The following is a 25942-nucleotide window of genomic DNA, read 5'->3' as shown; positions in this document are numbered from 1 at the left end:
AAAAAAAAAAAGTGGGGGCGGGGAGGTTTGATTCAATCCCAAAGTTGTTTCTTTCTGTGCCGTTATTAAATGTGGTTGAAAAAGGAAACTGGTTGTGCTGGGTCACTTGTAGAACTGTACAGAAATATACAGCTAAATAATCCCAACTTCCAAGTATCATTTTCTTTTTGGTTTTTCAAATAAAGTTGTGTAAAAGGCAAGTTCTACTACTCAACTGGCAGGTAAATGAGCATGTCTAGTCATCTCCACCTGTTGAGTAGAAGCACCTGTGGCTAAAGCCAAATTGTTACAGGGTTTTTACTTTCTGAATTTCCCAACCCTGCGCACACAATAGCCGAAAAATGTGTTATATTTTTTTCAAGACTTGCCAGAAATTAAGCTGTTGGTCCGTTGTCGGCCTACTTAAAATCAATGAAACGTATTTACTTTTACCCCAGCTTGATTTCGTTGAATTGCAGCTGTTCTATTATGTGCTGGGATATGAACAAATAATATGGAGCGTTAGATGACGTCAATTGTTTATTCTGCTCAACTGCATCAACCTCAGTTGATGCTCTGCCATTCTGTGTCGTGCACAGCTAACGGCACTGATACCCATGAAGACTTTATGGGCCTCTCCCCTGTAATCTAATTTATTCAGCTGTATTCCCTCTGCAGAGAGCAACCGCCATGTCCTGCTAGGAGCACACGAGGAACAGGAAATTGTCCAATTTCGGCTATGAATAATGTCAGTAGCATAAAACACGTGCGCTATTTTATATTTGATAAGAACATTTAAAGAGGAAGAATGCATGCGTGAAATGAAAGCTCAAAAACTGTTAAAGCGACAAACGATTAAAAATGTTACGTAATCGGTAGTAGCGGGAATGGCGATTTTTATTTTTCCTACGTCAATTAGTCAAACGTGGCTACATAAATGTTACGCACGTGCGTTGCTTGTATTCGTAACATGTATTTTGACCGACGTAAAAAAGTATTCATCGAGTGAAAGTAAGGAAAACGCCCCCCAAGGCCCGCCTCTTAAATCCCTTCATCGAGCTCAAACTAGGCAAAGGCCGCTTTAAAAAAAAAAAACAGCCAAGCCAAACGCGAGTTTTTTGCCGTTACCTGAAACCACAAGAGCCTCGTTTGGTCCAACGGTGTGACAGTTTCCCATTTTATGACGACTAAAAAACACACACTCGACACAAAAGATGTTAAAACGTATGTTTTCCCCTGTTCCCCCACTAACCCTCGCAATTATTTCATCACAACATCGGCGCCTCAGCTCCCAGTCACACCCACAACCGTATCGATTTCCCTTTCAACTCAGGAAGGTCAGTCATCGCTTCCGCTTAGGACTTTCAAATTATAACGTCACCTAACGTCAGTACATGTGGCTTGTTTTGGTGTCAATTTTTAAGCTTTTATTTTATACTAGACACCGCCCTTTATTTTACGGTAACTTGATGACTGTTGTTAATTTACCGGATAGCGCTCCCAAAGAGCACAGGATATGACGTAACAATTATAAATTCGCAGTGTCCCGAGAGAAACAGATGAAATAGATTAAATTAAGTAAAAATATACATTAAAATATCATGAATAATGGTGTTATTAGCTGTCAAAAGATGACGTCTTCTATTTTTCCTCCTTGACTAAGCTATTTTTATATTAAAAGAACAAATGGCTAAATAATACTAAATAATATTTTTTTTTTCAAGCGCATTATTTTCCCCTTTTAAAAAAAAAAAAAAAGGCAAATCGTCAACAATATGCCAGCCAGGGTTTACATAAAATAAAGAGATATAAATACATTTTTACATAGGGCAAATAAACAAAATAGTAATTTCTTTTGGTTATAATCTGATCTCTATATCAGAAGGGAGGGGGGCAATGTTTTGTATTTGTGAAGTTACATTTATTATTTCCAATTTAGTCAACAACAAAAAAAAGTCACAAGATGAAAGGATTAAGGAATAATGTATAGCTCAAAATAACAGTCAGCATTAGCACAAAACCGTGCACATTTGGAAACTGTTATTGATATAACAATTTGGTCTTATTCAGAGGGACTTGTGTTTTAAACTTATTTTTCTCGGTTTGTTTTACAGTATGTAACAAAACCTTGGCATTTAAACAGGGGTGTGTAGACTTTCATATGTATGTACCATATACAGACACGGGAAGATAAGCATCACCGATGACCCATATTGCCCCACTATGACCCGCATGTTGATATCACAGCATTGCCTTGTACAGGCCTGAGAAAATTCCATGATGTCAACACCTGCTTACATGTCTGTACACTTTTGAGTAGCTGATCTTTCATATTAACTGGTTTGTTTTTTTCCACAGACAATCACCCTATCCCTCAGAATTTCGCATCTTCCTTCAGGTATATATACATATAGATTAATAAAATAAAAGATAAAATGTGTACACATGTGGCTCACAAACTGGAATCCGCCTCGTACCCAGCAGATGGCCCACAAATACCAAACCGCATTGTAGCAAATTGTAACCGTAGTAACAAAAGGGGCCTTCCTTTAGAGAGAGTTGAAAGAGATCATTCACAAAGTTCTTTATTATCATTATTATCATCAATTATTATTATTACTACTCCCCCAATTTCACCGTTGGACCACTTCCACTTTTCCTCCACTGACTCAAATTGTTTCAACTTTAAATCATTGACTCAGGACATATTGAAAAACAGTTTCATATTTTCCATGTAAATAATTTGTAGTAGTAGCTTTATCAAAAGGTGCCAAGTATCAAAGCTAAGTTATTATTTTTGTTGGGGGTTAGATCCTAGAAATGATAATGCTTATCAAGTCTCCACTTTAACACGGTTGTGGGTGCTCACGTGTCAAAAATGCACTTTGGTCAGCTGACAAGTACAACACTTATTAGCGAGTACATGAAAAAATAGTATTCCTGAAGAAGACGGGCTGTGATTTCAACATTAGTATATGATATATATCGTCCTGCAATGGGGAAATTCTGGAAAAAGTGAGTCCACAAATTCAGTTTGGAAACAAGTTTTCTATGGGCGAAATATGGATGGATGGATGATTGAAAGCTTGTGATGGCAAACATTCAATTCTTCCTTAGACTTACACCGTAGGCCTTCTGCTAATCATTAAGGATAATAAAAAATTGTCAGTTACACTTTTCCATGGAGTTAGCGCCCAGAAGAGAGACCGCTGGGACACCGGTTGCAGACATGGACAAGGAAGAGAGCAGGCCGACGTGGAGCAGGCAGATCGAGTTCACCCTGGCGGGCATCGGCTCCGCCGTGGGGCTGGGCAACATTTGGAGGTTCCCTTACCTCTGCTTCAGGAGTGGAGGAGGTGAGTCATGAGTAAATAAGACTTGTAGTCTAACCCGAGGCGGAGAAAATAACTGCTCAGGGGGCACAAGATTATGTATAATTATTCATAATAAATTTGATGATAAATAATGAATCTTTAACTCTTGTATACGCCTTCTATCATAGTAGAATTGGTCATGTTTTTTGCTTGTTTTTCTGCCGAGTGCCAAAAATGTAAATTTTATGATAATTAGTGCAATGTTGAACCGGTATTTCAATGTTTTAAATTAATTTTCTTTTCAGAAGCTGTTTTTTTTTTTTTTTCAGTGAGTTGTAGAAAGTCGTGTCATCAGCAAATAAGACGTACTGTAGTACTGGAAACATTGCAGATATTATAGTATATAAATGGGGTCCAGCACAGATCCTTGGGGAACTCCATAAGTGATCTTTAATTGATTTGAGCTTTCATTATAAAATTGTGCGTAGTGATGTTGTCATCTTGTTTGACATATCACTTAATTTGATTGTTTTAAAATGATCAATAAAATCAAATGCTTTCTTTAAGTCTATGAAAACCCCAATAGTAAATTCATAATATATTTCAGTTAATATGTCCTGCACCAGCTCCATGACTGCCATCAAGCTGGATCTTTTCACTCTAAAGCCACATTGGTGTTCACTTAAAAGAACATGTTGGTCAAGTCTGTGTGCAAATAATGTGTTAAGATTTTTGAGAGTTGTGGACAGAGTGGCGCTGGTCTGTCGTTGGTGAATTGATGTTTGTTCTACACTTTTGTAGATTGGTATACAGGTGCCTTTCCGTCGAGGTGTGAACTGCGATCATTTCCCCGCAGGTGCATTTCTGGTACCATACCTTCTTATGCTGGTTGTGTTGGGGATCCCTCTGCTCCATATGGAGCTGACTGTTGGACAATACACAAAAAGAGGGCCTGTCCATGCTCTTGCTCAACTCTGCCCACTTTTAAAAGGTATGATAGGCTGGCACATCTTTGGAGATGGCCCGGCTAGCTAGCTAACTAGCTTCTATCTATCTATCTATCTATCTATCTAGCAGATAGCTATCTATCTATCTAACTAGCTATCAGATATCTAACTAGCTAGCTAGCTAGCTAGCAGATATCTATCTATCTATATCTATCTATCTAGCAGATAGCTATCTATCTATATATCTAACTAGCTAGCTAGCAGATCTCTATCTATCTATCTGGCTGAATCCATATTTCTTTGGCACAGGCGTCGGATTAGCCTCCGTGGCCATTTCCTTCATCATGTGCACATACTACAACGTGGTCATCACTTGGGCCCTCTACTACCTGTTCAGCTCCTTCCGAGCGCCGCTGCCCTGGCAGGGTTGCAACAACACGTGGAACACACCAAACTGTACCGATCATGCCACAAATGGCAGCCACTCGTCTACGGCCAGCCAGGAGTTTTTCAAGTATGTTTTACACACCCCTTATAGAACATGACCTCAGTCCTTGTTGCCCAAATTGTTAACATGCATCTTCCTGTGAAGATATAAGATGCTGCAGCAAACAGGCGGAATTGAGGAGGCCGGAGTGGTACGGTGGGACCTTTTCCTTATTCTCGTGCTGGCTTGGATCCTCATCTATCTTTGCATCTTTAAGGGGACCAAATCCACAGGCAAGGTGAGCATCAAAGTCACAGGGGTTAGGTGAATAACAACTTTTTCTTTCAATACTTTCTTGGTTTTTGTGTACAGGTGGTGTACGTCACGGCGCTGCTCCCATACGTCATCCTCATTGCACTGCTGGTCAATAACGTGCAGCTTCCTGGAGCAATACAGGGGATAACGTTTTTCATTGTGCCAGAATGGGACATGCTGCTCTCAGTGGAGGTGAGAAATTTATTATTATTATGATGATGGCTTGATGTTGTTGTCGTGTTTTATGCCTCTATTTTTATTTATGTACACGTTTCTTCAGAACCAATATATTCCACGTGTTGTTCCGTCTGCTTGCAGGTTTGGGTGAACGCTGCAGCCCAGATCTTCAACTCCATCGGAATAGGATTCGGTTGCCTCATGTCCATGGCCAGCTATAGCACTTTCAACAACAACATTATTAAGTAACAGCCCTGCTCACCACCCCTTTGCAATCTTCGTGTGACATTTGGACAGATACAGCATAAAGATGTCTTCTTTCTTCTCGCGCAGGGACACACTGACGATATCCATTGTCAATTCCCTCACCAGTATTTTGTCAGGCTTTGTCATATTCTCTGCTTTTGGTTACATGTCGCACCTGCAGGATATTCCCGTGGCTCAGTTGGCTGTGGATGGTAAGTTAAAGAAGCAAATTCGGCAATCACAAATAACTATTGCACCTTTATCATTTTTTTTTTTTTTTTTACATTTGCTTGTTATCTAGGTCCAGGACTCGTGTATGTTGTTTACCCACAAGCCTTTGCCAGTATGCCAATACCTCAACTGTGGGCTATGCTGTTCTTCTGCATGCTGCTTTGCCTTGGAATTGATAGTGAGGTACCCTACTCCAAATACAGTACACGTGAAAAACAACAGCCGTCACTCAATTCCTTCCCATTTGTCCAGTTTGCCATGGTTGAAGTGATGTTGACCAGTCTGATGGATCAGTCCAGTCAGCATCTGCTGAAGTTCTTCAAGAAGAAAGAGCTGTTAGTTCTCGTGGTTTGTGGAATTGCATGTGTTCTTGGAATTCCGAATGTTACGCAGGTAAAAACGGTCCTTTCCTACAGGTGCTGAATTCACGATTATAGTTTACAGAGCATGAATGTCTTTGCAGGCGGGGATTTATGTTTTCCAGCTAATGGATCATTACACTGCCATCGTGTCCATCATGTTCCTTGCATTCTTTGAGGTTATAGGCGTTTGCTGGCTTTATGGTGAGTAGAAGAGCAAATTCAATTCGCAATATTGTGCAAAACTTTTTTTTTTTTTTTTTTTACAATTTTGATGGTAGTCCACAGCTAATGAAAACCCAAACTTAACCATCTCAAAACTTTGCAATATACAGTACATAAGAAATAATTAAATTATTTTGAAATATATACATTAGATACCGTATTTAGTATCTGTTTAATATGAATCTGTATGATTCGGAACTTAACTCACTGTTTTATACCGCCCCCAGGTGGCCAAGAAAGGGCCAACATACAATACAATAATTTCATTTTATTACCCCATTACCTTATGATTTACTCATTAAAATACACACTACAATAATTTTTATTGTTGTTCTTTGCGGAATGCTGTAAAATGATTTAGTTGGATTAAACATGCAAGCACCACTACATATAAATAATATGAAAACTATATAGAAATACCTTGTACAAAATTCAAATTTAATCAAGATGCTCCTATGTTTGTTCTTGCATTTAACTGTGTATTCATGTGTTTAGGTGCGAGTCGGTTATCTGACAACCTCGAAGAGATGACGGGAAAACGTCCCAATATCTTCTTCAGACTGTGTTGGCAAATCATTGCTCCTTTTCTTATCACTGTAAGTCAGCATATTGTTGCACCATGTCACGGCCCATCCTCAATGAGATTTTTTTTTTTTTTTTTTGCACCGGGGCAGGTTATCCTCATATTTTCCATTATCCAGTTCAAACCGGCTCGCTACGAAGGCTACGTCTTCCCTCCCTGGGCCCAAGGGATTGGCTGGGTCATTGCCATGGCTTCCATCATTTGGATTCCGCTGGGCACCATTCACACATTGTGGGTGCTGCCTGGCTCATTTGTGCAGGTGATGTAGATTTATTTATAGCATACAGTAAAACCCATTAGAACCCCAGTATTTAAATATTCCTTATAAGCATTTTTTAATAGAATTTATGGCCCTTATTTTTTTTAAGGTCTTGAAATACGTTAAGATAACAAAAACAAAAAAATATGTTGGGTTATCTTGTGTTTAGAGTAAACAAATACTAACAAAATACATACATTATGCCCAATATGTACATTACAAAAGCCACTTTCTGTAGGCATAACATGCAGGATTGTAGAGGATTAAGACATTCAACAATCTCTTTCTAATGGCTTCAGCTAAAATGAGGCTCTGTTTGAAATACTTCCTGTTTTCTTTTCTACATTATACATTGAAACAATCATGTATACCTAGATTTTAGGATCACAATCCTCGTGTTTTGTTTCTTCATAATCCTGCTCACTGTTTAACCATTACTGATTAACAATGATCATTCAAAAAACAAAGTAATCTAGCACAGGGCTGTGCAAACAGGATGTAAAATTCATGTCGTAACATTTTGGTACATTCCCCCCATTCCTCTACAGAAACTGAAGCTGTCCATCACACCATACACCCTGAATGACAAATCCAACATGGCGTACTATGAAAGGGGAGGAAGTGATAGATACCCATCTGTGGCTGTCATCAGCACCGTCATCAGTCTGCGATACAAACCAAATGAGGCCAGTTAACATTGATTTGCTTTGTGCAGTTGCAACGGTCACTTTTATTTTTTCAGCAAATTGTCATAGCACATGCAATTGCAGAGATGAGTGTAAATAGTGTTTGTATTGAACTATTACATTAGAATGCAATGATCATATTTTAGATAGTCACAGTTCTAGAGCAGACACTTTCATAAACAGACTATTTTATATTGTGGCATCCCTTTCAGAATAATAAATAAAATGCCGTGGAAAAAGATTCAGTGTGGATGACTCATTTATTAGGTCAAATGTAATGTTGCTGATTACAGTGATAGAAGGCTGATTGGTATCAGGTGCACAGGTCATGCTGCTCTTATGTCATGTAAAGTGTAATAAAAACGTACACTTCACATGGAATAGGTTTCATTTACACTTTACATGTACAACGATTATAGTCTCATACAGTATAGGCATTGACACCGTCTAGTTTACATACAGAAGAGGCAGGCAAGAGCTGTTAAAGGACGTCATAACTTTTCAGAAATGACATAACAGTATATGTATATATACACCATACATAGTCCCATATGCCATCTGTGAATTCTGCCTTTAAATAATTAATTGGAAATTAAATAAAAGTGCTGAACATAAATTAGTATAATTTCTCGAGTATAATAGGACGAATGTGTTAAACTCCGTTTTCCTGTTTATCTGATATATTCCGCCAACTTTCACTAATCTCCAAATAGTAAGTTGAAACATTTCGGAAACTTACCCCTGCCTGCCTTTCCAGATGTGCAGCACAACCCCAGCACGTGAAATAACTAATCGACTATGACGGTGCACCAACAACATCATTCATTCTAGCAACAACTGGTTATACCAACTGTGCTTTTCTTATTGACAATTTCTATTAAAAAAAAACAACAACAACAACAACAAATGAAATATAAATTATGAGAATAATACTGTACTTTCTGAACAATTTTGGAACGAAAAGCCAGCTGTGAGGGCAATTTTAGGGGTGCGTATTATATTCGAGAAATTATAGTACATATTCGGATTACAGGAATCGCACATGCATGCAGAAAAAAAGAAAGGTATCACTAGTATGCATATTTGTTCATTTTTGACTCTGCACATAGGAGATAAAAGCAGATTTAAATACAAAGTAAAAAAATAAGTGATGTCCGTAATATAGGTTAAGGTGTCAGGCCTTAGAGAATGTTAAATAGTTAAATAAAGTGGGGAAAAAAACAGTACTTTCTATGGTTATTTTTCTATAACAGATCTGTCTATCATCAATCAGGAGGTCAAATAATTATAAAAAAATAATAAAAGAATTAATATAAATGAAAAATTACAATTTCATTTCAAATAGATATGTAATTTGACCTAAAAAAAAAACAAAAAACAAAAAGTAAAAATGTGCAGTCAATAGCATAGTCTTCCTCTGAAGTTAGGGTCATAAAGATGGCCACATAGTACAGCATGGACTCCTGTTGTACTTTGGAGTCGGCTCAGTTAAACAACTGGTGGCTGCATTCAGTAGTATTTTCACTGTTTTATTTTATTTTATTTTTTTTAGTCCGCACCCTTCATTTCTTCCATCCACCTGACCTCCATCCCTCCTCGACTCCCTTGCGTTCCTCCACATCCAAACCACTGTCGCTGATTTAATTAGCCCACCCAACTTCCACTCGTGCTCAGCAGAGGTCGCTAATGAGTCACCATGCTTGTTGACTTTTGGGGCTCCTCCTTGCAGCGTCTTTGCTACCGTTCCACTGCTAGGACACCTGCTCAACTGGCCTCATCTGCACATCTCCAATCTGCGGGAAAAATGACGACACGTGAGCCGCTAAATGTGGATCATAAAACAAAATGTGAAAGAAAAAGCCATTACCTGGACATGTGGAGGGGCACTGAGGACAAATGTGATCGCACTTGCTATGTCTTCCGCTTTTAAACACTGCACGTTTAGAGGAAAGAAACTATGTTAAAGTACTAGTGCTACAAATCGAAAGGGAAGTTGTTGCTTACTTTCATACTCTCGTACACCGCAGCTGCTTTCTCCGGATCATTGTTATGGAGACGGAAAGCAAATTCAGTTTCCACTATCCCGGGGGATATGCACTACACAAGAGGGAAAAGCAAAGAACACTAAAAAAGAAATGTTGGATTTTTTTTATTTTTTTTTCCCCATCAGGGGCTATACGGAAACTACAAGGCTGAAAAGTAAATAAATGTAATGTAATGTAGAAGAAAGAGAAAATAAAACAACTTAGTTGTCACTGAGTAATCTTGTGATCAAGATATATGGCATGAAAATCACTACAGTGGTACCTCTACTTACGAAATTAATTGGTAATTCTGCAAGAAAGTTCTTAAGTAGAAAATTTTGTGAGAAGAGACGCATTTTCCATGTAAATGCCCTAATCCGTTCCGAGCCTCCCAAAATTCAGACATACATGTTTTATAAAGCATAAAAATGCATCAAAACATGTAACAAATACATGTCACAATTAGATTATTGCACAATAAATGAGAGTTGTGCGTAATGTAAAAAACAAAGAATAGAGTAAAGAATAAAAATGATGGTCATTTACCTTTTTAACTGCTGTCCTCTTTGGTTCATGTTCTCTCTCAGAAGTGTTTTTGCCTGGTGTTTTGTAAAGAACTGATCCATGGATTTTTTTTATTTATTTTTTTTATCCTTCGAAAATGTCCAAGGCAAACATCATCTTAGTGAGCAATCGCCCGACTGGTGAACACCTTTTCTGGGTGATTCTTTTAAACAAATTCCGAAACAATTTACTCTGCCACAGTACTCAGAAGTTATTTGAAATTAGACACAGTCCTTATGATATAAGGGGTACAAGTGTGTACAAAAAACCCAAAACAAGAACAAATATTAAGCAAAGGTGTGTATCTGTAAAAGGTGTTGATCTGTGGAATCAATTGGAAATTGCTCTGCAAAATTGTGATTCAATGCTGGAGTTTAAAAAAATGTTTAAAAGTAAAATTCAAAAAAATTATCTATGTCAAGCCAGTATATGAAAAATGTACATGTGAGTATGTGTAAGTGATCTAGATAGGTATTATGGTATATGTTTAGTAAATTTATGTATATATGTTTTTGGTAAATGTGAATAGGTTAAGTGCACTTGTGTATATATATATATAACTTGGGTTATATATATCATTTATTATTTTATTATTATTATTATTTTTAATAATCAGTAAATGAAAATTGTATTAATAATGAAATAAGTTTAAATATATTTAGTAAAAGGGGTAGGACTAGATAAGTTTTTAACTTCTTCCTACTCCCTTTTGAACATGTAAGTTATGATTAATTGAATGATTATGTTATTGGGATTTTCTTCTATTTTGATTGTTGTTGTTTTTTGTTTTATCTCTGCTGTTCATTTGTTTATATGTTCAAAAAAATAATAAAAGGAAAAGGAAAAAAGGAAACTTCAGGTATGGCGAGGCATCTATTTCCAAAAATAAAGCCCATCTCGTCTCAATTAAAAACTTACTGTGCCTTCATCAATCAACAATTGTTTGAATTTTTGCACAAATTCGTCGGCTGTTAGTTAATACATTTACGAAAACACGGAACACCTCATGGGCCGCGGAATGAATGATGAGGACGCTGTATAGACACCGATCTAGTATCTACACTCATAGATACCTATGGTAGGTAATAGCCATAGCTGAAAGTATGTTGCGTTCGGTACTGTATTCTTACCTTTCGTATCTTGAAATTTCTTTCGTAACAAGAGGCAATATTTTCCCGTTGAGGCGTTTCGTAACTCGAAAATTTCGTATGAAGAAACGTTCTTAAGTAGAGGTACCACTGTATATGAAATTTTTGTCAATATCGCGCAGCACTATGTGTAGTGTTGTGGCTGCTAAATATGTATGAGCCTGCAAAAAAATAAAATAAAATTCCATCTTAATACAGACACAGAAGGAAAACCCTCTATGTATGCTGTTTTAAATATTAAATTTACAAAATGGTGACTTTTCATCATATATTAAGCATTGCACACTCACAGTGGCTCTGATGTGGCTCTTTGCTTCCCTTAGCTCTTGCCTTATTCCCTCAGTCAGTGCCGTCACCGCATATTTGGTAGCAGAGTAGAAATGCTTGTCAGCGCTTGAGATCATTCGATGCCCGCCCATACTGTAACAGGAAGAGGAACATAAGTAAAAGTTGTGAATGACAGCAAAATTCAGTACCGCGGATTTCGTGACATCCTAACGTCACGTAGCAGCATGGTGGGCCGGTGCCTAGCAAATTAAACAAAAATAAACTTTATTCATAAAGCGTTTTCAAACAATCAAAGTGCTTTACATGGAATAAAAATCAGCCATGCAGTTGAATCCTTAAACTAATTTCTCAACTTACCTGTTAATATTGATGATGTGACCGTCGTCCACGTTCCTCCCCTTCATTGATTTGTAAGCCTCTCGGGTGCAGATGGACAAGGCTAGGACATTCACCTACAGAGCATGAAAACACCTTCATTTCAAATAGTGAATAGAATAGAAATATATACACTGAATGAAATGGAGGACTTTACGGAAATGTACTGTGTTAAATGATATTACCAGTAAATGTGTTTAGTTTAGTTAATAGTTTTTGTGTGCTAGTGAAATGACTACATGAATACAACAGTGTGCCACGAGTACTACTGACATCAATTTCTATTCTACTAGTAAACATCTTGTGCTTCACCACAGGTATGAGTAGCGCAAATGTCAACGAGTGCACAGTTTTGCCTCACAAATGGAAGGCAACAGTGAAAAAAATCCTCACTAGTAAGACTGTTGCCCTGCTAGCGAGCACTTCCATATGCTATCTTTTTATTTTAGGGCTAGTTGACCACGTCGGACAAGTCGACTTTAAAAATAGGTCAACTTATATTTTCTGCCTTGAAGCTCCGCCGGAAACATGTTTGGCCTGTCCATGTTTTATACATCGACATTATTTGCAGACACGCGTAGTATTGCAATGGTGGCATCTTTCTTCTCTTAGTGCACCATCTAGTGGCCGATTTGCAGATGTTATTTGGATGCGTAGAAAACGCTCACAAGTGGGTTATTATTTAAGACAATATAGCACATTGAGCTTCCCCAAAACCCTCACCCATGGATTATTGTTGAAGCATCTGAAATGTGACTTTTAAGTCACTATTACATGTGTAATGTAGATATAATGATGTATGTGTGAACTAAATGGTAGTTTGTGTTTGTTTACCTTCAGTGGTAATCGCTAGCGCACTAATGCTAATTAGCATTGCTAACCGTTTAGCATAGGCTAATTTAGTTGGTGTTAAAGATGCATATGTATAGAAGATAATATATTATAAGTACTGTACTTATAGGCTATCGACTCAATCCAACTTGCGTCCAACTTTAGTGGATAAAAATAAAATATAAATTGAAAAGTGACAGCACTAATACATTTTGAGCTTAACTGCCTACTGTATGCCTGCTTTCCATGTTGGCCCATCAAAACTTGCTCTTTGTGCCGTTTCTTGTCTGCCTAAGGAGGGTCCTATAAGAGACACTGATGGACGGAAGGTTAAATTCTACAGTGAAGCAAGATTGGGCAAGGTGACCAAAATCGGGTCAGCGTGCAGATTAAACACAGCCTAAAAATAATACACTGGCACTACACGGTCATTTGGGCTGCCATGACGACAGATGGACATGGGTTACGAATGCTGGACCCTGGAAACTTTAGCGCACAGGGTCCTTCGTGGTCAAGAGCTCAGTGAGCCCAAATGGTTTAGTCAAACAAAAGAAATAGAGCTGGCTTTCATTAGTGGGCCTCTGCTGTGCCAGGGCAAGCATTTGTTGCCCACCACTCACATAAAATGTATTTGCGCTTTAATTCTTCAACTCTTTAAATGTAAAATTGTGCTTGCAGTGGGCAAATTTTACTACTTCCTGCTTCTGCTTTGATGCTCAAAAAAGACCACTACAACCAATCAAAATTGTAAACAAGCATTCATATTTTAAATGTCATTTACGGTGCGGATCACCCACGTCGATCATATTCCTCCAGCCCTCTGTTTTCCCACTCAGCAGGGGCTCGTTGTGGGCCAGCCCGGCGTTGTTGATGCACACGTCCACGCCCTTGTGGAGCGTCTTGATGGCTGAAAACATGGAGAGGATCTCCTCCTCGTTGGACAGGTCGCACTTGTACGGTATCAGCGTGCCACTGTATCCTGCGCTCTGACATTCTGCTGCCAGCTTCTAAAAAAAAACACAAATCAAAAAGTACATGTTGGTGTCAGGTTCAAATTGCAATTTCAAGCAAAAAGCGGTTGTGATAAAGCAACGTTGGTGTGGTGCCACGTTTTGGAAGCTGCATGAACAGGCAACGTTCCAACCAGGTCAGCTGTCCGTCCAGCACGGTGGGATTTGAAACAAGCTGACACGGACCCCCGGCCTGCCAGGCACAGCTGCACCAATCACCTGAGCTCTGGCTTCTGGTGCCAGTCAGACAGGAGGTGGCGCAGGCGGGACTGGTGAGAGACTGAGATGAGGTGCAATAAACAGTCACCGCACCAGGTTAGCATGAAGCGTCCTCAAAAACACTTTGCATTTGTCAGGCAAACTGAACTCTTGCTTTGATCAACCATGAGGAATTTTAAATAATTGGAATGGGGTAGTAGAGCATGGTGAACATTTGAAACGTTTCCCTCAGCTCACAATAACGGAGATTTTCCTGATCTCCCTATGCTTGCGTGAGTTTTCTACATCTTCCGAAAACATACGCGCTAAGCTAACTGAGGGGTTGAAATTGTCCTTAGGTGTGAATATCAATTGTTGCCTTGCAACTGACTGACACCGAGGTGTAACCGAGTTCGCACCACGAGTCAGCTGGAATAAGGCGCTGGCTCACCCACGTTCCTGATGAGGACAAGTGCTGTAGAAAAATGGATGGACAGATTTTTAATGGAATGACAGAATCTCTCTTTGGTGGTCTGGACTGATTATGCCGCTTTGCTAAAGCTAAGTTGTGACCAAACCTCCAGGGCACATACAGTAAATCCAAACAATTAATGAAATCAAATTTGTTAGTTTTTTGTGTTATATTGAGGGGTGTCAAAATGATTGCATTAATTTTTAGTTAAAGTACCTTTAACGCCACAATTATTTTTAACGCGCGATTAATGACTGCCCCTTACTTGGAAAGCCTGTACTGGGGGAATTCCAGTCACAACGCAATTGAGACTGGTTGTCAAGTTGCATTTTACAATTTTAAAAATGCGCAGAATTTCACACATTACTTCATGTTAAAGATTAGATAACTCTTAATATGCAAAAAAAAATAAAAAATGCACTGAGTTATCACCAATGTCTTAAAAAAAATCCAATCATGCCATCTAGTGGCAGAAAAATGACCTACACACAAATCAATATCACACTTGTTTTTAAACTTTAACAAAATTTTATGAATTATTAAATTATGACATCAATGACTAAAAAAATGCAGCCATATTTCTATTATTTAAACAGTTTTTTTCCACTTTTATTGTACATCAAGAACAGATATAAAATTTGCGATTATTGCGGGTTAACTATTGACGTTATGCACCCCTAGTTATAGTACATAAACAAAATCAGTCAAAATCAAAATCAGATCAAATGTTCATTTTTGTTTGCCATTGAAAATAGTATACAATACATATATTAAGCAGGGTTTTACTATAATCCCAAACTAAAACAGTGTATTTTTGTTAAAATTTTAAACAAAATTGGACGAGTCAGTGGTTAAGTAATATTTAACTCACCATTTATGTTTTTGATCTTCAGTGAAAGAATTGATCTGTCAATAAAATATTGAAAACTTGATTAAATTCTATCAACAATAAAATCCGTCAAAATATCATGCTTAATTTTTACATGAATGTCTGCTCACAAAACATGTTGGACTTTGTACTTGACTATGATACAGTTTCAACATTCTCCATCTTAACTTCCTATGGAAATTTACCGAAAACATTCCAGAAATTTTCCACCGCTTTGCAGCCCCATCTGTCTCTGACATCCAAAAGAGAATCCGTGGCTTGAGATTAAGATCTCCTGTTTGGCCAGTAACGTTTTATTGTACTGATTAACCTGCCTCATAGAAATTCAGGTCAAATCTCATTGGTTCATGTAGACATTGCTAACTAGCTTTATGGTGACATCCCTAACCACACCATAAAAAAAAGTCGATGGATAATTGAACACTTCATCTCACACTTGAGTGTGCAGATTTCCTTGCCGTCTCTAAGCTGTTTAGCCTGGATTATCCAGAGAGGAGGCATTAGTCGAACAGATCAGTGAAAACGCCAAAACACTAACAACACTTGTTTCAGCTGTAGAGAGTGAGACCTTTATCACTTTTGCCTCTGTAGGAAGTGGAACCCCCTAAAGTGATGTTGTGCTCAAAAAGGCCAAAAACAAGTAAGCAGACCATCAGAGAGAGAGAGAAGAGAAGAGAAGGCCAGGGCAGACATTTGTGAGCGAGAGAATTAGTTATGTTAGTGGGGTTAAAGTAGGCACTCAGCAGAGGAGCAACCCGGCTTTGATCCAGCTCCAACTGCAGGAAGTCTCAGGCTGTGAATCTCTGCGTGTATGCGAGACTTTGGGGCACCAGCTGTATAACCACGGCTGGGATTGGCCCTCGGAGGGGCCACGCCCACTGCAATGGCACTGGGGTATGCTGTCCTACGGATGGATAAGCAAGCAGCCCTGAAAATACACACATAGGCCGACGTTCACACACGTGCACCCACACAAATCATTCATCTCCATCCAAAGTGGAAAATGGATATACTCAGGTGAGTGTTTGGTGTCACAGCTCTCAAGAGAAGTATGAAAAATTGTAAGTGTGCCAAGTGCAACCACAAAATATGTCTGGAGTTATTCTCTCTGAAGCACACTTCAAGAGTCCAGGAAATGAAATTTACAGAACAACGCTCCAGCGTGCCAAACTCTACTAAAGCCCATTTTAAACATAAGTGTCCTGTGTCCATGTGATTAGTATTTATATGATTCTGCCAACACACAAACAAGGGAGGATTATATGATAATAAATTAATTTAACACGGGCAATGTGATTTCATTCAACCCGAGACGAAATGTGATGACAGGTCGCAGTGTGAGGGTGTAAATTTGTATTTATAATGCCAGTAACAAAAAAACATTGCAACATAGTGACTACGCAGTAATGCCGTTTTGGAGCTTCTGAATGATGTATGGGCTAATGTCATTTTCTCTCGACAGAAAGGAGCAAAATGGCCGCCTTCTAATATTGATAAAAAATGCCGGATTTTGCTGCTTAACTCATATTCCACTAACGCAACATTAACACGAATACCATAGTTAGACTCGTGGGGCTGCATAGAATTGTCAAGATTTTTTCCCCTTTAGTTGACTTCACCTTTAATACAAAATATTAATCCAAACTGTGATTAAATTATTTTTGAAGTTTGTCATTTTTGCATGGGAAAAGGTGGTTTAGATTTACTTTTGTACCACACTTAACTTTGATAGCTTGGTTTTACTTATGCAGACCATTAAGAAATGCGCAGTTGTTCTCTACTTCTGACAGAGAAATTTAATCAATTAATGAGAAAAATATTGTGTTAAAAGGGTGTCAAATGCATAAATGAATTTTAAAAAACACATTCAGAGGAAGTGGAAAGAGCATTAGCAGAGATCTAAGTGTATAAAGGAAGACATTTAAAGTGGTGAGCAGGATCGATATTGAGAGGCAGTGTCTGAACAGAGAGTGGAGAGATTACATTTGTCTTGAACTGACACAGAGGGTTTAAATAGAGTTTATACCCCATTTTCCTAGAAGACGTCTGGGAGCAGGACACCAGCCAAATGTTATAACAATGACAAGCTGGTCTGTCCATAGACCTCAGACACACAAAACAATTTTTTTTTTTTTTAAGAGAGCTCATACTAAAAAAAATAAAAATTAAAAATAAAATAAAAAATAAAAATAAAAAATAAAGAACAATATTGTGCTTTTGTACATAACAATGCATATAAACCACCTACAATCTCTAATAACAATACTGAGGCACTTACTTGGCAATGCAAGCACACATTGATCGCTTCACAAGCAAATTAGGTTCCCCTTCATCTGACAATTAGCATAGATTTTAAAAATAAAAGGCCAAAAGATCCCTAATGAAAATTAAATTGCACTAATAAACTAGCCACTAGAGGGCACTAAAACTGCACAAATGGAATCAACCTGACTTTTTTTAACAGATGTGTTCCTTTTAAATAGTGTGAACACGGCGACGACGATATTGTGGCAGTTTTAATATCGCAATATCACGATATTGCCCTTATCGTGACATCCCCAATAGACAGGCAACCATCCACACTCAACCTAACATGTATGTTTAAAGAATGTATAAGGAATGTGTTCCGACTCCACGCAGGAAGGCTGATAGAAACCCCAAACTTCAGAAATGTCAGGCAGACATCACGCAACCACCAAGCCACTAGTTCTGCTTTACTTACAGTAAACAAACATACTATAATGCGGTTAAAGCCGAGTTGTGGACTATTGGCTTTGCAGCTGTGTGGATAGTTAAGTGATTATCATCACTGCAACTAAAAGGTCTAAAGGTTGAAGGAGATGCTTTTATAGCACTTTGCTTGGCATAGTCTAATCAAGATGGGAAGATAAGCGGCTAAATTACTCCCCTATGTGGGTAAGTGTTCTCAAAGGCTCACGATAGTCTGGGCAAGGAACAACATGAACTTTTTGGAACGTCTCACTATAAAGGCATTCACAGAATATGAAGCAATATGGGGAAAAAAAAAAAAAAAGTTGGTCGAACGCAAGCTGTGCTAAGTGCAGTGTGAAAGGGAGAGTAGCATATAACGGCTGATTGTGAGAGATAGGGGAGGTAGGTGTATTATAACAGACAGGTGCAACCAGTGAGGTAAGGTTGTATTTCCCCAAACAAAGTCATAACAATCAGGGAGGCAAAGCAGTATGGAACATTTGTGTCAGCACTCGGCTCAACTATGAGAACCTTTATTCGTATGTTCACACGGTAATCATGTGACAAAAAAATGCCTCTTTTGTTTGTCGTCGAGACATGCTGAGGCTTGAAGTCCACCCTGGTGATCCTGCATGCATCACATGCCTCATCCATCTCAGGTGGTTGGGATATTCCTGCGATTATTCTTGTCATTTTGTTCAAGATTTCGTCTCGCTAGAAGTACTTTGTCATTTCTGGAAGTACGTTCTCATTTAGACCATTTTAACTCATTCACTCCCAGACATTTTTTCGCTGAAGCAACCCCCTTCGCTCCGGGCTGTTTTACTGGATTTTGACTGATGTTGCAAGGTCCACAGAATATTCTGTTCTATTTCTATAAAAGCATGGAACCTTAAGAAACATTAGAGTCTCTTCATTCAACAGGGGGCAAAAAAAATAAAAAGGAGTATATTTGTATCTGTTTCCCTTTTAGAGCAATTAGCATTAGACTATAGCTCAGTTTCATCATTATTCACAAACCTGTTGAAAACACTGGCAAAAAGAGCTTGTTGCAACAAGCCCTGGCTGATCTCTTATACTCTGCTGCCACCTGCTGGCCGTTTTCTGTAATAACTACCATTGCTTTAAGTGACCTCTTCATGTCAGAAGCTGTATCAAAGGCTTCCGTTTGCTCTAGCATAAAAAAACGTAAAAAAAAACATGTGTTTTGGGGCATGAAGAACAAAGTATTAAAAACATATTTATACGTTTTTGAGGGTTTGAATGAGTTAATTTATGTCATGGTTCATGACATGTTACGGATCATAAGAGGGCTGGAGTCTACTCCAGATGACTCAGGGGGAAAGACGGACTCCACCCTGAACACAGCCATTTTTACAGAGGCATTCAGTGGCAATTGATCTCACACCAGCTATCACAACACAAATTCATAAAGTCCCTTAAGATATGATTTGTTGAGAATGGCACTATAAAATTCCGGTGTTGTGATTCTCTCATTGTGGGCCTGACTGCCAAGCACAATGCCTAAAAGTAGTCGTCTCCAACATTCACGGCATGTAAGATGATTCCTGAGAGCAGAGAGCTTAAGTAGTTTGGAATATACTAGTGGCTCTTCCTTCCCAGATCAAGAACGTACTGTTACTTCATGGGAGCTCAACTTTAACTGAATCCCACAGAGCTCAAACTCTGGTCACCTTGCAGAGTTCATGTTTACAGATAAACAAAATTCTCGAACCTTTGTTCTCTGCTGCCAATACTCACGCAATGGCCACAACATAGGTACACAAATGTAATAAGTCGTAATAAAAGAGGCGTATAATTGTGTCATTGCGAAATAATACTTTGATTGACTTTCTGTTTTAGTTCACAGCACTGTATGAGATCATTATACAGTAAGAAGCATTTTTGATATTTTACCCCTTCCCACATAGAAAAAGAAAAACAGCTCTAAGCTTGTTTTGTGCAGTTCTACGCCACAACAATAAACATTTTGTTTAATAAATAACACTTCACAGTGTCAGTGAAAGTCAAGTCAAGTCAACTTTATTTATATGGCGCTTTCAAACAGCCTGAGCTGTCACTGAAAGTGATGCAAAATGACCTCCGCTATTACCCAAAAGATCAGTGGTGGTTTATCTGCTTGTTAGTTAATAGGATTAAACAAATACTTTCTGACGTACATGAAACCGTGTGGATGCGTAAAACATGTACAGACTAGCGACTCGTATTTTTGGGAAACAGTAGCAAAAATTTCGACAGGTTTCAATGTCTCTCATCATTGCCATTTGTTCACAAAGCGACCATTCCCCCCTACCCAAGAATGCAAATGGTACAGTCCTGTCCTTTTAATCCTAATGTATTAAGTCATTCTCCATTAAGCAGAAAGCAGCTTGCTTGCAAACATACAAATAAAAACAAACATTTGGTGTGCCAAATCCAATTTAACATTGTTAATGTTGATCTTTTTACTTAATTTTTACACAACTACTTCAGTTTGAAAAGTGTATGATTGTCTTAAGCCATCAATTTGTCAATAGTGATTTTGAATTAGGTCTACTAAATAAGGCAGATTCAGCAGATGGAGCTGTGGTCAAAAAGATGCTACATAGTTTCGTTTTGTTTTGAGATTTTTTTCCATTTTTGTGTGGACCACCAATTGCCCATGCATGCAGTAGATAAAAAAAAAAATAGGTAAGTTCCTTTTGCACCAAACAAGATTTATTAAATTATTCATTTTATATTGGAAAAAGGTGCAAATATATACATTTAAATAACTCAAAATTAGTACTAATAATCTTTCATTTTTATTTAAGTTTATGCCTATTTTTTTAATTGTGGAGTGTAACAATTGAAATTGTAATTGAATTCCAATTAATTGCACAGCCCTAGCGCACAATATTGTCAATATTTTACACTTCTATGGCAATTAATGGTTAATGCTTGGTGACTTGCTTCAGTAATCCATTTCTCATCATTAAATGTTGAAAAGTATGAAAACAATTTTTTAAGATTTATTTGACAGTGGTTCACATTGTTTTAGTATTCATATGACAGCTAAGAATTTTACTAAAAACATCTCGAAACAGATTTGTACTTAATAGATATTGGTTATTGTTTCTTGAAATTAAAAGTTCCACTGAATTTTTGTGCCTTTGACAACTTAGACAACTAAAAAAAAAGAAAGAAGAAAAAAAAAAGCATACTATACATGTAAGTAAGCCTCACTTGTGTAGCGCCTTTCACAAACAGAAGGTCACAAAAGGTTTCACAGGTGAGCGCAAAAGTTGCAACTCTGTCCTGAACTGTGATTTCGCAGTTGCTTCAATTCAATCAATTGGGCTCCATGAAAAGCTCAGAGAAAGCATTGTAGGCACAGACTAGAATTGTCTTTCGGCAAAGTACTGTACAACCCTCTTCCGCTGGTTTCAAAAGAGTTCATGTGAAAGTGTATTGCTGCTACTTGGATGCAGCCCCATCGCTCCCATTCCTGCAGAAAGCCCTTGGTGACCACACGTCTCACTCCCCCCCTCGCCTACTCGGAAAAGTCTTACAAATAGTACAACCATACAGCTGCTAGACTAAACTTTTCTTTCAGTTTGTACCAAATTACATACATGCAACAAAAATTTGCATACACTATCGACATTCACCATGGTTCCATTCAATCTGCTCCTCTCTAACAATGTAAGAACAAGAAACGTCTTTATTTCTACCAGTGAAAGAAATACACACCAAAAGGAAGTCAAGAACAATTGCTCAGTGACAGACACTTGCATCCCCCACTTGCACTGGCACAGCGACAGCCCAGTTTACATAGCAGGGAGCGTACAATACTGGCTTTGTCTCATCTCACATAGGCAACATTTCAACAACAAAGCTGCCATCAAATGGAAGAGACGGCAACTGATCACTCATTCCATCCAGCTATTAACTGTTATTGCATCACACTTACTTCTTTAGTCTAACTCTGTCCTCGCCCATAATTAATAGACAACTATGGATGCTCTATTTGTAATGTAGCCAACTCTAGAATAATGGCTGTTATTTTCAGAAAGCAAGCGGAATTATGTCCGATTTGAAATGCGGTGACCTTCTTTGAGGGTTACACAAGTACATGATGACAGAAGCAATGACAGACTGTTGCAGTTAACTATTGACAGGAGAGGACATGTGACTAGCGTAAGAATGGCACTAAGTAGTCGATTGCGCAAGTCACACTCACTGTATGCATGTACGGACGTGTGCAAGTTGTTAAGGTGGGAGACATGTTTGCTTGTCAACAAAACTTGACACGACTGAAGAGTTAAATATTTATTTTTTACGATTGAGAATAAAGGCAGAAAAAAAAACTTCAAATGCACATCTGCAGTGGGGGATACGAGCCAGACTCACGTGATATAGGAAAAAAAAAAAAAAATTAAGTCAGTGATTAATCTGATTAAAATAATTAATCGTTTCACAGCTCTACTAAATACGGTATTCTGTTTAATATTGCGTTATTGGTCTGGAATACGAGTTAAGCAGCAAAATCCCGCAGTTTTTATCATTATCAGAAGGAAGCAATTTTGCCACTCCTTGTTGAGTAAAAATGACATCATAGTTGCTCAGGTCTTAGGTAACAACCAATCACAGATCAGCTTCAGAAAACAGGTGAGCTGTGATTGGTCGTTGCATGAACCTTGAGCAACTGATGTCATCTTCAGTTGACAGCAAGTGGCAAAATGGCCGCCTACTGAGATGGATAAAAACGGCTGGATTTTGATGCGCAACTCATATTTCCACAAATATAATCAGAATGTCCTGTTTAGACTAGTGAGGTTAAATATAACATATTGTCAAGAAATGTTTAAGGTTGACTACTTATACTTTAAGATTTTTGCATGCCTTTTGAAAACATGCTTCAATAAAATGTATGCTTATTTTTATTTTTTTTTAAATTAAGAGCTGGAGTTTGTATTTTTTTCCCCTAATTTTTATGCCAATATTTTCCCATTTAGTGAAAATGAATTGCCTCCAAATATCGGTTATCGGCGTCCTTGACTACTAATAATCAGTATCAGTTTCGGCCCTGAAAAGAAAGACAATCCAATCCTCCAATGCTTCATTAGCCTGGCAAGTTTTATTTTATTTTATTTTTTTACAAATATAAGCCCCCTCAAACACCCCTAGAAGCCTGAAGTTCAGTAACTAAACACCCCTTGGGCACCATTTAAGGAAATATGGTCATGAAAAATAAACATGAAAGATCCAGATATAAAATGGAGTCCATTAAATACCTAACCTTGCATCACATAATTGGTCAAGTGAAATACAACAGTTGCTAACAATCAGAGGTGAGCAAGCAACAACTTTACAACAGCAAATGCATATCAAAGGGTGCCGCCGGCTTGTGCAGTTGACCTGTAGCGCGCCACTGATAGCGCTAAGACAGTGCGAGACAGAGGGAGGCTTAATTATTGGCTGACAAGATAAGGAAGGTGCAGTGCCTTATGGCCTAGTGGGGGTGTGCAAGAATGTCTGTGTCATGAAGCCAAACACTATTATTCACAGAAAATATGTCTACCCTAAACAAAAGAAATCGACCGAATCACCTGAGTATATTATTCTGATGATCAAAGAGCGATTGACCTCAGAAACGTCACATTCTTTTGCCCCTATAAATGTTTAAACAATTTCTGTTTTAAAAATTGTCAGAGAAAAAAAAAAAAAACTACCAAGTACTTCCTGGTAACTTACAATTTCTCAACATGTATGTCAGCAGTTGTGAATTTTTCTAAATTGTGAGTGGCCTAAAGCCATAATACATGTAACCAATATTATGAAAAAAAACAAAAAGGTAAGCAGAGCTGCAGTTTAAGCAGAGATTATTATTATTAGCAAAATTTATTTTCAGTCTCGGTGTGGAAGGTTGAACATCTACTTATAGTCGCCATAAGTCACCAAAAACACCTGAAAAAGTCGCTCGATTTATTGCTCTTCCCTTTTTTGACGTGTCGCAAAAGTTGCTAACTATAACAACAAAGTTGCAACTCGTTTTGTGTGTCCCAAAGACGTATTTATAGTTTTTTTTTTATGTTTGTTTTATGCATGAGCATACAGAAGGCTTTGATGCAACCTCTCAACGGCAAAGAAAGGTTGAAGAAATGATAATTACACAAACCGCTAGCAGTTGGCAGCACAGTATAAGAGCTCAACCAGGGCCATGTTGATAAAACGCTCAAATACTCACAATTCTAATCAGATTTGTGAATAATGATGAAACTTAGCTATATTCTAATCCTAATTGCTGCAAAATTGAATAAGATAGAAATATATTAATATTTTTCCTGATGAAAGAAGAGACTTTAATCTTTCTTTGGGTAGGTTCCATGTTTTTATAGCAATAGAACACAATATTCTGTGAGCCTTGCAAAATGAGTCAAAATCCAGTAAACTGGCCAGGAGGGAAGGGGATTGCTTCTGTGAAAATGCCCATGAACAGTACACCTCCTAAGAAGCGTTTTATCAGAGCAGTCCAACAACTCCCAGCTCATATCTGCCGAGCATCCCCCTGACACCACATTACACAGTGTGGAGAAGCAATTTGACACTACCTGAAGACACGATCGATTGCTTTAACACTTGGTACTGGAGCAGTTAGCAGACATCTCCTGTTCAGAAGGATCCCACAGAAAGAAAGAAAGAAAAAAAAAAAGTGTACACCAATGCCTGCCAGCACTATTTAAGGTCAGTGCTCAGCTACCCACACCCCTGCTCCGTGACCTCACTGCAGAGGTCGCCCAAAAGATCTCACAAAGACTTGAACTCATTAGCAGTGTGGTGCCAAATGCCACTTATGAGGGTGGGTGCTATACTAAAAGTAAAAACAAAGCATTTTGCCGTCTCATCTACTGTAGGTAAACATTAACTATGGCTGGATGGAGAGACACAAACAGAAAGTGAGATTAGATAGATAGATAGATAGATAGATAGATAGATAGAATACAAGAAATTACGATATTGGTAAATTATATTTAAAAAACGTTTTATTTATTGAAAATGTCGCATAAAATGCCAGAGAGCGTTACTCCCTTCCCCTCGTACGAATTTTCGCCCATGTCCAGTCACCAAACGTTAGCTGAAGTTGTAAAGCTAATGTTAGCAAGCGGTTTGCGTGCGTTAGCTTGTTACAGTCCTGTGGTACACTTAGCTAGTCCTATGAGGCAATTGGCGTGTTGCTTAATAGCCGCTTGTGTCGATATTACACGAAATACCTCGATTTTGTCGACGTTTCTGGCGCAGCCGACCACCCTCATGCCATGTTGGACGAGTGCCCGGGCCACAGCCGCTCCAATGCCCACCGAAGCTCCGGTCACCAGGGCCACTCTGCCTTTCCACCGCTCCATCGCCAACAACGCAGACCTCGCCGGCACCGGACACGAACCGTCGGATTTTTGCTCCGCCTGCCACCGATAGATATTATGGCGTATATTGGAGTAATCTACACCGCCTTCAATTTCTAGGATGCTTCAAGCTCCTGCCTCAGAGTACGCAGCATCCAAAAGCACGGTAGCACTGGTGCGTAAAGGCAGATCCATGCGCTCTTCTGGATGACATGCGCCTTGATGGTGTTAAATGTTTGCTTCACGTCGCCGCCCACTTTTCTGAGATCCGCTGTGGCTCAACTGCTAGCGAAGATTTGGT

General features: G+C 38.5%; 3 protein-coding genes across 5 annotated transcripts in view; 1 reads left to right on the top strand and 2 right to left on the bottom strand.

The window, feature by feature from the left end:
* LOC144006787 (flotillin-2a) overlaps positions 1-1308 on the bottom strand; it is a 17241-nt gene extending 15933 nt beyond the window's left edge. The window contains exon 1 of one of the 3 annotated variants that reach the window (XM_077505829.1): positions 1108-1308. In XM_077505829.1, coding sequence (XP_077361955.1) covers positions 1108-1156 — 49 coding nt within the window. In that variant the 5' untranslated portion in view covers positions 1157-1308. The remainder of the gene's footprint in view (positions 1-1107) is intronic. The other 2 variants (XM_077505827.1, XM_077505830.1) reach the window with 2 other exon arrangements.
* On the top strand, positions 655-7989 carry LOC144006786 (sodium- and chloride-dependent GABA transporter ine). The gene is made up of 15 exons (XM_077505826.1): positions 655-727; positions 2338-2377; positions 3171-3335; positions 4150-4284; positions 4550-4754; positions 4833-4965; positions 5040-5174; positions 5301-5404; positions 5493-5617; positions 5707-5819; positions 5889-6029; positions 6100-6199; positions 6716-6816; positions 6895-7062; positions 7611-7989. The coding sequence occupies exons 1-15, from the start codon at positions 719-721 to the stop codon at positions 7755-7757; spliced, it is 1821 nt and encodes a 606-aa protein (XP_077361952.1). The 5' UTR covers positions 655-718; the 3' UTR covers positions 7758-7989.
* Positions 7990-25942, bottom strand: dhrs11a (dehydrogenase/reductase 11a). The gene is made up of 8 exons (XM_077505831.1): positions 25780-25942; positions 25513-25701; positions 13776-13985; positions 12130-12224; positions 11775-11904; positions 9753-9845; positions 9616-9681; positions 7990-9541 (listed from the first exon to the last, which is right to left on the bottom strand). Exons 1-8 carry the CDS (start codon positions 25834-25836, stop codon positions 9500-9502), a joined length of 882 nt encoding a protein of 293 aa, XP_077361957.1. The 5' UTR covers positions 25837-25942; the 3' UTR covers positions 7990-9499.

Source organism: Festucalex cinctus, chromosome 18 (genome assembly GCF_051991245.1).
Source record: "Festucalex cinctus isolate MCC-2025b chromosome 18, RoL_Fcin_1.0, whole genome shotgun sequence".
NCBI classification, from domain to species: domain Eukaryota; kingdom Metazoa; phylum Chordata; class Actinopteri; order Syngnathiformes; family Syngnathidae; genus Festucalex; species Festucalex cinctus.
This window is presented reverse-complemented; position numbering and strand designations above follow the sequence as displayed.